At 37.5% G+C, this 11,602-nt stretch overlaps 1 protein-coding gene across 1 annotated transcript; it reads right to left on the reverse strand.

The window, feature by feature from the left end:
* Positions 1-1,557: 1,557 nt before the first annotated feature.
* On the reverse strand, positions 1,558-10,413 carry pnp4a (purine nucleoside phosphorylase 4a). The gene is made up of 7 exons (XM_038280810.1): positions 10,260-10,413; positions 9,243-9,406; positions 6,803-6,906; positions 3,555-3,730; positions 3,253-3,443; positions 2,215-2,294; positions 1,558-2,043 (listed from the first exon to the last, which is right to left on the reverse strand). Exons 1-7 carry the CDS (start codon positions 10,280-10,282, stop codon positions 1,891-1,893), a joined length of 891 nt encoding a protein of 296 aa, XP_038136738.1. The 5' UTR covers positions 10,283-10,413; the 3' UTR covers positions 1,558-1,890.
* Between the last annotated feature and the right edge of the window lie 1,189 nt (positions 10,414-11,602).

Raw genomic sequence — 11,602 nt, forward strand, 5'->3', positions numbered from 1 at the left:
AGTAATGTGTTTCATTTCAAGATATGAAGACTAATTGCTATTGTGCAAAAATTCAGATTTCAGAGGCCTTTTGAGTAGCCTTTATTGACGAGTAAAAGTACATTCAAGCTTAGCTGCACTGACGTTAAACAAAAGGTTACAAAACAGGACAGGAACCAGTAAATATATGACAGACTTTGTAACAATCATTTGTGTATGGCTGGTCAGGTAAACTACACAGTATTTTATCTGACCAAACTGATAAAAAACTAGAAATTTTTTTGGTAATTTACAATACTACATTTAGACACAGGTTTACAAAAGTTGGACATCTTCTTATCCAATCACAATATTAAAAACTTTTCGGATAGCCCAGTTTATCTGCGTTTTCTTTAGTATTGAGGTCAAAATGTAAGGAGTAGAAAGTACTGAGGATTGCATGAAATTTAAGGAATAAAAGTAAAAGGTCAACTCAAAAATAATTAGTCCAGTAAAGTATAGATAAGCAAAACTTCCATTTAATTAAAATAACTAAGAATTTATACTTCCTTACTTGACACAGTTGACGACCAGGGAATCTGCTATCATCAGAGGGGGAATATAGAGATATTCCCAGTCGTGGAGGAGGAGACAAATTTGTTAACAGAAAATTTGAATGGTTGCAGAGAAGCATCCTGATGACAGAGGGCAATGGAGAGAGACCAGGAAGTAACAATTCTAACTTGTGACTTGGAGGCTAAATTCAACATGTAGTTGTCTGATTCCCTCAAGTACATTGGGAGGGCATACATATATACAAGCACAGAAACAGTGAGGATAAGAAAAGACAGGAACAAATGGCTCAGAGCTGAGCTTTATGTTACCATATCTAGATAATACTCAGACATTAAATGGCTGGAGTACCACCCCTCCTATATGCAGAGGATGATCGGTTCCACATGTGTGCAGTCACTCAGGTGTGAAGAATCAGTAAGCCCAGCAGTGGTCTCAGGACGCCCTCTGGCAAATATCTAAGAGAACCAGAACAACCAGCACAGCCACAATTCCCAGATCCTAATCGACTGTTCCTTTAATAGATTTTCTATTTGCTATACAAAGCCTGTTCAGTTGTTTTTGTTTGATTTATCCATCATAGATTATCAACAGGCAGGATCTGCACGTCCATCAGATGTCTTTTGTGTAGTGTATTCTTCCATGTTGAAGTTGATAGATGTTAAATGGGTAATCAAACTTTAGATTTGAATGTTTTTGTCTCCAAACCATTTATCAAATAAGATTTTTCTTTAACTGATCATTTCAAAATTCAAACTCATGTTTCTTACAATTGAACAAGTATAGATGTGTTTATCAAAGTTCTGCCTATGGTCTTGCAGGTATATATTTAACTAACTCTTTTTGGGGGAAAATTTATAATGTTAAGATTTTATGCATATCTGAAATTAAATATTGTGTAAAAGTCTGCAATAAGGGAAAGGTACATTTGAGCTGATCAAGATGTAAAAAGGATGTAAATATTAGACCAAAGGTGAGTAAACAAAAGATAAAAATTGTTAGGATTTATAGAACATTCCACTCAGATTAAGATGTAAATACTTTACAAATGAATTTAATCATTCAAGACCAATATACATACATTCAACAGCATTTTTCCAATAAAGCACTATAAAACAAGGTTGTTATTGTTGTACAAGTTTTGTTGTTTTTATCACATAATCGGAGATGATTACTTATTTTCTATTTTACAATAATAAACATCAGGTAGACACCATAATGATATAAATAATATTTCCAGTTCAGCAAAAATAAAAAATAAAAAACAGACTTAATGGTAAGTAATAACAAGGAGTGACAAGAAAAGCATTCCCTGTTATAAAAGTATTAAAGGCACCAATCAGATTCTTCTGTGTTAGTTCAGGACACATTATTTGTGTTTTCATTGTTATTGATCTCCATCCTGCTGATAAGTTCAGTGACCAGCTGCAGCACGGTCTGAGAGCGCAACCGGCCAACTTCCAGGACTCCTTCATGGTTTACACTTTCAGAGTCCTCGTAGCTCTTTACCACCTGCAGCGGAGACAAATGAATCAATTAGGCAGTGATACAACAAAAGAAACAGCCTAGCAACCAATTTCTAAGTGACTATATTCCTCAATACCTGCAAATGTTTAAAAAAAACATACAGTCTAACAATATGCAGAGTTATAATTGCATGATGTCAGTGTGACGGATTAATACCTTATTTGTGATCAGAGAGAGGCCAAAGACTCTGAGACCACAGTGAGTTGCCACAACGACCTCAGGTGCTGTGCTCATCCCTGAAAACAGCAGAGCAACACGAGGTTAGGTCAAAATTATTCATCTGTAAAGCTACACAGCTAATCAAATCAAGAGTTAACAAAATGCAGCTGAGTTGAATCACAACTGTCTTGATATTTTAATAATAATATTGCTTCAATGACTGAATCACCTCTACAGTGCACAGCTCATAGCCACTCTGTGACAAACCTGCAGGGTTTTTTTTCGCTATGGTAAATCCGTTGTAATAACTTGAGGACAGATTTTAATGCAATTGTTTTTTAAGATTGTCTATTACCATCTAAATCAGTCAGAACACATTGCAACACAAGAAGATCAAAGTAAACGGCAAAGCGTTTTGCAGAGGTATTTTAAGGCCAAGCTTTAACAGAAAGTTACATTTATAAGCAGTGCTTGTAGAAACACTAAGAAATATCATTGTTTACTTTGTTTTGACTTTTTAAATATTGCAGTATGTATGTTTATATGGTTTGTAAATTGCTCGCAAACATGTTTGTGCTAGCAGTTGATGACTTGCTTGCAAAGTGGGTAGATTTTACACAATCTTTTTAGAATTACAGTAAGTTCTGTTGGTTAAACCTAATAAAACAAAAATTTAAATGTGAAAACTAATGGGCACCCTAGTCCTCTTGAGCATTTACACACAAAGCTGTAAAAAAAGAACAACTACAGTTGTATAAAACTCCAAACTAGATGTTACAGTGAGCAATATGGAGATAAATGTTTACATTTGTGAGTAAATGTTCATTATTAAATGAACCTGTTATCCCTTATTCTCCATGCATGCAACTGAAAACTCTCTTCAGAAAAGCAACCACATGCTGCCCTCTCCCTACACAACAGAAATGAATGCAATGTGAATGCAAAAAAAAAATATCTAGGGTTAGAGCTACAGTATGAAAAAGAGAGAAAGGCCAAGATACAGTTCAGCACATCTTGCGTCTTAGAGCGTCATACCAACTGCGTCCACGCCCAGTCGATGCAACAGTTTGGCCTCTGCGATGGTTTCAAAGTTGGGCCCACCAACCATGGCATACACGCCTTCCTGCACAAGGCCAGCAACGTCCATCTGTTTGGCGATTTCCATCACAAGGCTACGCAGCCCTTTGTCATAGCAACCTGACATAGCTGGGAAACGTGGCCCAAACCTGTAAACATCAATTTATTGGCATCAGGAAAAACATTTCAAGGACTGTAAAATATCATCAAAACAACCATGCATATGAAGGTAAAAATATTAACTATGGCAATTTGATTACTTGTCATCGTTGGGCCCACACAGTGGGTTTAGACCAATAAGCCCAGGAAAGTTGATGTGGTCTTTGATGATCATGATGTCACCAGGCTGCAGGCCATCAGCCAATGAGCCTGCAGCATTTGTTACTATCAGAGTCTCCACACCCATCAGCTTGAAGACCCGAATGGGAAAGGTCGTCTGTAGGAGAGAGAGTTCAGTATCTAGCTTACTAAGATCTTAGTTGGATTTGAATCTAGAGAAGGATGCCACATGCAGCATCTCATAGCTATTGGAACTTGGTTTTCATGCTGTGGGTATGAGAGAAGTTAGGGGATAAAACAGACAGTACATGATGAGCTTAATGCAACATATCAACATGGAAGGTGACCTACCCTAACAAGCGGCTCAACCTTAATGTTGACCTATAAATCTCTTCTTAATGCTTGGCTTTTGAGACAATCTGGATGTTGAATTTGTCTTACTGTTTTTTTTTTTTATTCATTCTTTATATCTGCTAATTTTATGTACTACTTTGATCATTTGTATCTTATGATTGTGTAAAGCACTTTGGTCTTGTTGGATGTTTAAAGTGCTATATAAAAAAAAAATTACATATTATATAATAAAAAGGCATTTGTCTTCTTTACAAAAACATTTTGCATTCACAATATAAAGTTTGTCAAGTAAGTTAGAGGACCTTACTTTACATGTTTGTTTTATGAGTTTTATTCAGTAGTTGTTACAGTAAATGTTACTTAATATAAAAGCATTTGGCCATTTTTTTACTTTTAATTCTAAAAGAACATGTAATTTTTCTCTTTCTAGAATTTTGGAAAAGTTGTAGTTTATGAATTTTATATATATATATATATATATATATATATATATATATATATATATATATATATATATATATATATATATATATATATATATATACACTATATTGCCAAAAGTATTTGCTCACCTGCCTTGACTCACATATGAGCTTAAGTGACATCCCGTTCCTAATCCATAGGGTTCAATATGACGTCGGTCCACCCTTTGCAGCTAGAACAGCTTCAACTCTTCTGGGAAGGCTGTCCACAAGGTTTAGGAGTGTGTTTATGGGAATTTTTGACCATTCTTCCAGAAGCGCATTTGTGAGGTCGCACACTGATGTTGGACGAGAAGGCCTGGCTCTCAGTCTCCGCTCTAATTCATCCCAAAGGTGTTCTATCGGGTTGAGGTCAGGACTCTGTGCAGGCCAGTCAAGTTCATCCACACCAGACTCTGTCATCCATGTCTTTATGGACCTTGCTTTGTGCACTGGTGCACAGTCATGTTGGAAGAGGAAGGGGCCAGCTCCAAACTGTTCCCACAAAGTTGGGAGCATGGAATTGTCCAAAATGTCTTGGTATGCTGAAGCATTCAGAGTTCCTTTCACTGGAACTAAGGGGCCAAGCCCAGCTCCTGAAAAACAACCCCACACCATAATCCCCCCTCCACCAAACTTTACACTTGGCACAATGCAGTCAGACAAGTACCGTTCTCCTGGCAACCGCAGAACCCAGACCCGTCCATCAGATTGCCAGATGGAGAAGCGCGATTCGTCACTCCAGAGAACGCGTCTCCACTGCTCTAGAGTCCAGTGGCGCCGTGCTTTACACCACCGCATCCGACGCTTTGCATTGCACTTGGTGATGTATGGCTTGGATGCAGCTGCTCGACCATGGAAACCCATTCCATGAAGCTCTCTGCGCACTGTTCTTGAGCTAATCTGAAGGCCACATGAAGTTTGGAGGTCTGTAGTGATTGACTCTGCAGAAAGTTGGCGACCTCTTCGCACTATGCGCGTCAGCATCCGCTGACCCCGCTCCGTCAGTTTACGTGGCCTACCACTTCGTGGCTGAGTTGCTGTCGTTCCCAAACACTTCCATTTTCTTATAATACAGCTGACAGTTGACTGTGGAATATTTAGGAGCGAGGAAATTTCACGACTGGATTTGTTGCACAGGTGGCATCCTATCACAGTTCCACGCTGGAATTCACTGAGCTCCTGAGAGCGACCCATTCTTTCACAAATGTTTGTAAAAACAGTCTGCATGCCTAGGTGCTTGAATTTATACACCTGTGGCCATGGAAGTGATTGGAACACCTGATTCCAATAATTTGGATGGGTGAGCAAATACTTTTGGCAATATAGTGTATATATATATATATATATATATATATTTAAATAAATAACCCAAAACAGATAGATTTGTATTTCTTATTTGTGTTTGTTTTAGTGCCATCCAAGAACTAACTTCCCAGTCTTGCTCTGGATTGTCAGGTGATGCAGGATTTTTGCTTCGAAAGATAACCACAGAAAAACAGGCTGTGTCTCCTGACAGTCACACAACCTTGTTTTATACATAACATTTGAGTATCCAAAGGGTGTTTTCACCCTTTGGATAAAGATTTCATTTTGATTTAGTGCTTTTTTTTATTTTTGAAGGTCCTTTCACAGAGCGCCACCTAGAGGAGGCTAGGGCAGTCTCACTGTGACATGCAGAAAAGAGCACGTTTGTGTGTTAATGTGTGTTCTATTGAAGGAAACAAAGGCTGCATTGAATAGTCCACTAAAAGCCTGCATGTGACTGAACCGGAGCATGACCATCTCTCAAACGCACAGGTTTTAGCCTGCTGATTATTATGTAAGTGTTGTACAAGGGTTGCATGACTGAACTTTTTCATCCCACTGTTTATAGGAGCGCATTGTCGGTGAGTGGTTTTTATTGTCAGGTCAGAATCATGGCCTGTATACTTTGTTTTTTATGACACGTAACATGTTCAGAGTAAATACATAGGATTGAATGTCATGCAGATCATTGTTTAAGTCTGTTAGTGTGCTGAAATGTCTTTATACGTAGCACCATTCTTGTTGTTAATGTGTTCTTATGCTTTTTTGTGTTGTTTGTTTGTTGTTGTTTTTTTTTACAAATTTCTCCACACATTTAATCAAACTTTGTCTAAAAATACACATATGAAGGAATTAGGTTTTCTCCAAAGCTAAAATCACAAGGCATGTCCTAGTAACATTATTTCCATGACAGTGATCATGATCTGTTTGTCATGTTTAATGCAGAATTCTTTTTGCTCACAGACCATTTAGATATTCAAGTCTGAGCCATTTTAATATTTTGCTTGGCCAACTTTTAAATCTATCTTTGGATGGTTTTATGTACCACAGAAACACATATGAAATGTTAACAACAATAAGAACATTTTAAATAGGCAAGTTCATACCTTAAGGAGGGAATGACCCTCATACATGTGGAAGCGACCCTGCATGCAAACACATGATTTCCCCTTCAGCTCCCCAAAAACCAGGCGACCTGCATGACCCTGCACTGCAACAAGAGCAAATATACAGAAACAATCATTTTCTCTTTTTCATTAATTAAACAATAGCTGGTAATTAAAAAAGTGAAATAAAATAAATATATTGTTTCTTTGCAGATACTTAAAAACAAAGAAGATTGTAAATAAATTAGGATTAGATTTTTATGTTCACTATTATATATATATATATATTTTTTTTTTTACAAGATATCAGTCTAAAATAAGGAAGAGGATTAAGGACACCGGAAAAAAAAAAAGTTAACTGATTTTTAAATTTTATTTCAATATAATATGAGGAAAAAAGTCAGAATTCTGACTTTAATCTCAGAATTTATACCTTTTTCTCAGAATTCAGACTTTCTTCTCAGAATTCTGAATTTAATCTCAGAATTCTGACAGCTAACAAACATGTTAGCATCAAGCCGCAGCCTTGTCTGTTTTAAAGACTAAACTAGCTCTCTTGCCTTAATCACCTTCTGCTCTATCATTAATGAAATAGCATCACCGGGGACGTCTTGGGCACATAAAAAATCACCTAATTCCGTCATTTTTCCACCAATGTGTTAGTGTTCCTCACACAACTCACATCTTTGTCAGTGAAGCTGAGTGCTCCCACATCTCTTCCTTCATGGTGCCCATCTACATTAAGATCCAGAATTCTGAGATTAAAGTCAGAATTCTGAGAAAAAAGTCAGAATTCTGAGATTAAAGTCAGAATTCTGACTTTTACTGAAATAAAATAAAAAAAAATTAATTGACTTTTTTTTCAGTGGCCCCAATCCATTTCCATACTAAAGAGATAATATTATGATAGAAAAAAAATATAAAACGCCGGTGAAGATTCGCAGTCATCCAGGTCATAGTCACTCAAAAAAACTTTTAATTGAAAAAGCTTCCTGGATGAAAAGTGAAACATCTTCAAACTTGGAAACAATGTGCAGTGGATTCTTGTCTTACTTTTTTCAGAAAAATATAAAACAAACAACTCTACATTCTAACATACACTATATTGCCAAAAGTATTTGCTCACCTGCCTTGACTCACATATGAGCTTAAGTGACATCCCGTTCCTAATCCATAGGGTTCAATATGACGTCGGTCCACCCTTTGCAGCTAGAACAGCTTCAACTCTTCTGGGAAGGCTGTCCACAAGGTTTAGGAGTGTGTTTATGGGAATTTTTGACCATTCTTCCAGAAGCGCATTTGTGAGGTTGCACACTGATGTTGGACGAGAAGGCCTGGCTCTCAGTCTCCGCTCTAATTCATCCCAAAGGTGTTCTATCGGGTTGAGGTCAGGACTCTGTGCAGGCCAGTCAAGTTCATCCACACCAGACTCTGTCATCCATGTCTTTATGGACCTTGCTTTGTGCACTGGTGCACAGTCATGTTGGAAGAGGAAGGGGCCAGCTCCAAACTGTTCCCACAAAGTTGGGAGCATGGAATTGTCCAAAATGTCTTGGGATGCTGAAGCATTCAGAGTTCCTTTCACTGGAACTAAGGGGCCAAGCCCAGCTCCTGAAAAACAACCCCACACCATAATCCCCCCTCCAACAAACTTTACACTTGGCACAATGCAGTCAGACAAGTACCGTTCTCCTGGCAACCGCCAAACCCAGACCCGTCCATCAGATTGCCAGATGGAGAAGCGCGATTCGTCACTCCAGAGAACGCGTCTCCACTGCTCTAGAGTCCAGTGGCGGCGTGCTTTACACCACCGCATCCGACGCTTTGCATTGCACTTGGTGATGTATGGCTTGGATGCAGCTGCTCGACCATGGAAACCCATTCCATTAAGCTCTCTGCGCACTGTTCTTGAGCTAATCTGAAGGCCACATGAAGTTTGGAGGTCTGTAGTGATTGACTCTGCAGAAAGTTGGCGACCTCTTCGCACTATGCGCGTCAGCATCCGCTGACCCCGCTCCGTCAGTTTACGTGGCCTACCACTTCGTGGCTGAGTTGCTGTCGTTCCCAAACACTTCCATTTTCTTATAATACAGCTGACAGTTGACTGTGGAATATTTAGGAGCGAGGAAATTTCACGACTGGATTTGTTGCACAGGTGGCATCCTATCACAGTTCCACGCTGGAATTCACTGAGCTCCTGAGAGCGACCCATTCTTTCACAAATGTTTGTAAAAACAGTCTGCATGCCTAGGTGCTTGAATTTATACACCTGTGGCCATGGAAGTGATTGGAACACCTGATTCCAATAATTTGGATGGGTGAGCAAATACTTTTGGCAATATAGTGTACATTAAAATACAATAATAGTGATATTATTGTAACAAAAATATATATATATTTTTATATTGATAAACTTTTAACTCTTTTATTTTCAAACTACCTGTGCTCTGAGGAAAGCCTGGTATTTTAGAGTAATCAAAGGAGTCTTGACATTTCAGGTTGTCAGCAAGCATTCCCAGTCCTGAGCCGCAAATAATCGCCACCAGGGGGCGATGCTTGGTGTGAGACATCAGCCAATCGGCTGTCTTCTGGTATTCATCATGACTGTCAGGAAACAGAGAAAACAGAATTTTTTCTTAAAATATTTAGGGATCTGTATTATAGTCAATTCTAAATTAAGAGAACAGAATCCTTTTTATGATTGTGTTTTAATGGACACATATTTCTAAAACATGTCTGCTTAAATGTCCTGAGTTTTAAAACATGCTGCATAAACTGGATAATATCAAGTCTATTATGCATTTAGTTTATTTTCCTATAAATTCTTGTAAAAATGATGGTTAAAAGAAATGCTGGTTGTAGATGGCTTTGAAAATGTAAAGCCTTCAAATACAATTTTCCACAAATGCAAAAGAGAGCATTTGAGGAATATATGGAGAATTATATCTTTAATGTTTTTCTGTGGTTTAAAAATCTCCAACAAGGCGAGTTTTTACAATAACCAGTATAAATAATCAGCTTTCCTCCTTTCATTGCGTATGAGTCTTGGAAAATAAAGGCTCATTCATGCACGCTGCTCATTTATTAACATTTAAGCTTTTGTGTCTAAACCTTGTTGGTGAGTTTTATCTTTATGCAGCTTTACAATGATAATTATTGATTTTGTTAGGAAATGTTACTAAGTATTCGTTGAAACTACAATCCAACAATTATTAAAAGTTTAAAAAGAAAACAAATATATCACTAACTTTTATTTTTCCACAATTTCCCCATTGTGGGACAATAACGGGATTTTCTATTCTTATTTTCTTGTGTTAAAATAAAACAGAATTGTTTAAGCATCTTGAAAATACATGTCTTTGAAAGTAGTAACAGGATTCTTAAAATTGAGTAACAACATCCCATGATAAAGCATTATAAAACATCCAAAATTTAAGAAATATTTTTTTTCACTTACCTGATCTGTTCTTTGCTGTGCATGATGAATGACTGATGAGGACTGCTGCTGATTTCAGATGTGTGTTTTTGTGTGTGTGTGTTTACGTGTGTGGTGTGTGATAGAAGAGGAGACAGTGTGGCCTGCGGATGGGGATCAGCCTACATATTTGCTGGTCACATGCTTCTGATTGGTGTACAACTTGCCCATTCATCTGGGGTAGCCAATGGCAAAGTAAAATAGCAAAGGTTGTGTGAATTCTTAAAATATTTCCTTTTTTTTGTGGTTGTGCAACAAGCTTTTTTGTTTGTCATAATGAGTCGGGTTACTGTAGGATTCTTTTCCTGTTACCAAACACTTGGAGCCGAAACATAGAGCTATCACTAATCCGAATATGTCTTAAACAAGACAGGGAAACGACCTTCTGCACATTTCTGTAAAGGGCATCCTGACTTACCTTATATTAATAAACAAATATTGAATGTTCAAATATGACTATAATTTAGCATATTATTGTAAATAAAGCACTCCCCCAGACAAGATGAGAACTCCTCTAAACAGTATATGTCATACTAGATTCTGAAAATTTGTAAAACTAAGCAAACAAAAGAAAATCTTTTTTGTTTTAAAGGTAAATGTAAATTTCTTTTTGTTGTCCCACAATGGGGACATTCACTCTCTGCATTTGACCGATCCCCTTGGGGAGTAGTGGGCTGCCTTTGTGTGGCAGCCAGGGAGCAGCGTGGGGTTAAGGGTCCTGCTCAGGAGTGGAGGCTGTGGGGATAAAACTGGGTACTTGCAACCTTCTCAGACCACAAGCACACTGCTCTAACCACTAGGCCAACACTCCCTCTTTTGGCTAAGGTACTAAAATTCTCCTCATATGCTGTCAGTCAAACGCAACAAGCACTGAGTTGTGGTCTGGCAAAGTCTAATGAGGCTATTAGGATCCAACAATAGGTCAGATATTTAAGATAAATTGTAATCTGGACATTTGCTGCAGAAATTATGCATCTTTAAGGGAGGAAATAGATCAACTTGGCCTATTGTTTCTCCATGAACAAGATTTTTCTTGTTTATTTTTATCTCCAGTCAGTTGGAATAAGCATCATTGGTGATGGCCTCAGTAGAAGAAAATATAGTGATCTAATAACACAGAAGTTAGTATATGTTGTGAATTTTATGATTCAAAATTAATTTAAAGGAATCATCTCTTATTTTTTTTAGGAAGTTTGGCCTGCATTTTGTATTTCTTATATATTTAGACTGGTCAGAGAAAAAAACAACTTTATTGTGCTTTTAAAAACACAATACACAGAAGTTCTGTTCTCTTTTGGAATTAGGACATGATTATATTAAAACAA

This window comes from Cyprinodon tularosa, unplaced genomic scaffold (assembly GCF_016077235.1).
Source record: "Cyprinodon tularosa strain WSP-4 unplaced genomic scaffold, ASM1607723v1 ctg165, whole genome shotgun sequence".
NCBI classification, from domain to species: Eukaryota; Metazoa; Chordata; class Actinopteri; order Cyprinodontiformes; family Cyprinodontidae; genus Cyprinodon; species Cyprinodon tularosa.

Bases quoted from the DNA above. Each gene is read 5' to 3' on its own strand.
- pnp4a (XM_038280810.1), bottom strand. From the start codon at position 10,282: ATGCACAGCAAAGAACAGATCAG. The intron at 6,907-9,242 runs GTAGTTTGAAAA...CTCTTGTTGCAG, and splicing joins AGGCTTTCCTCAGAGCACAG to TGCAGGGTCATGCAGGTCGC. The intron at 2,044-2,214 runs GTATTAATCCGT...TCTCCGCTGCAG, and splicing joins TCTCTCTGATCACAAATAAG to GTGGTAAAGAGCTACGAGGA.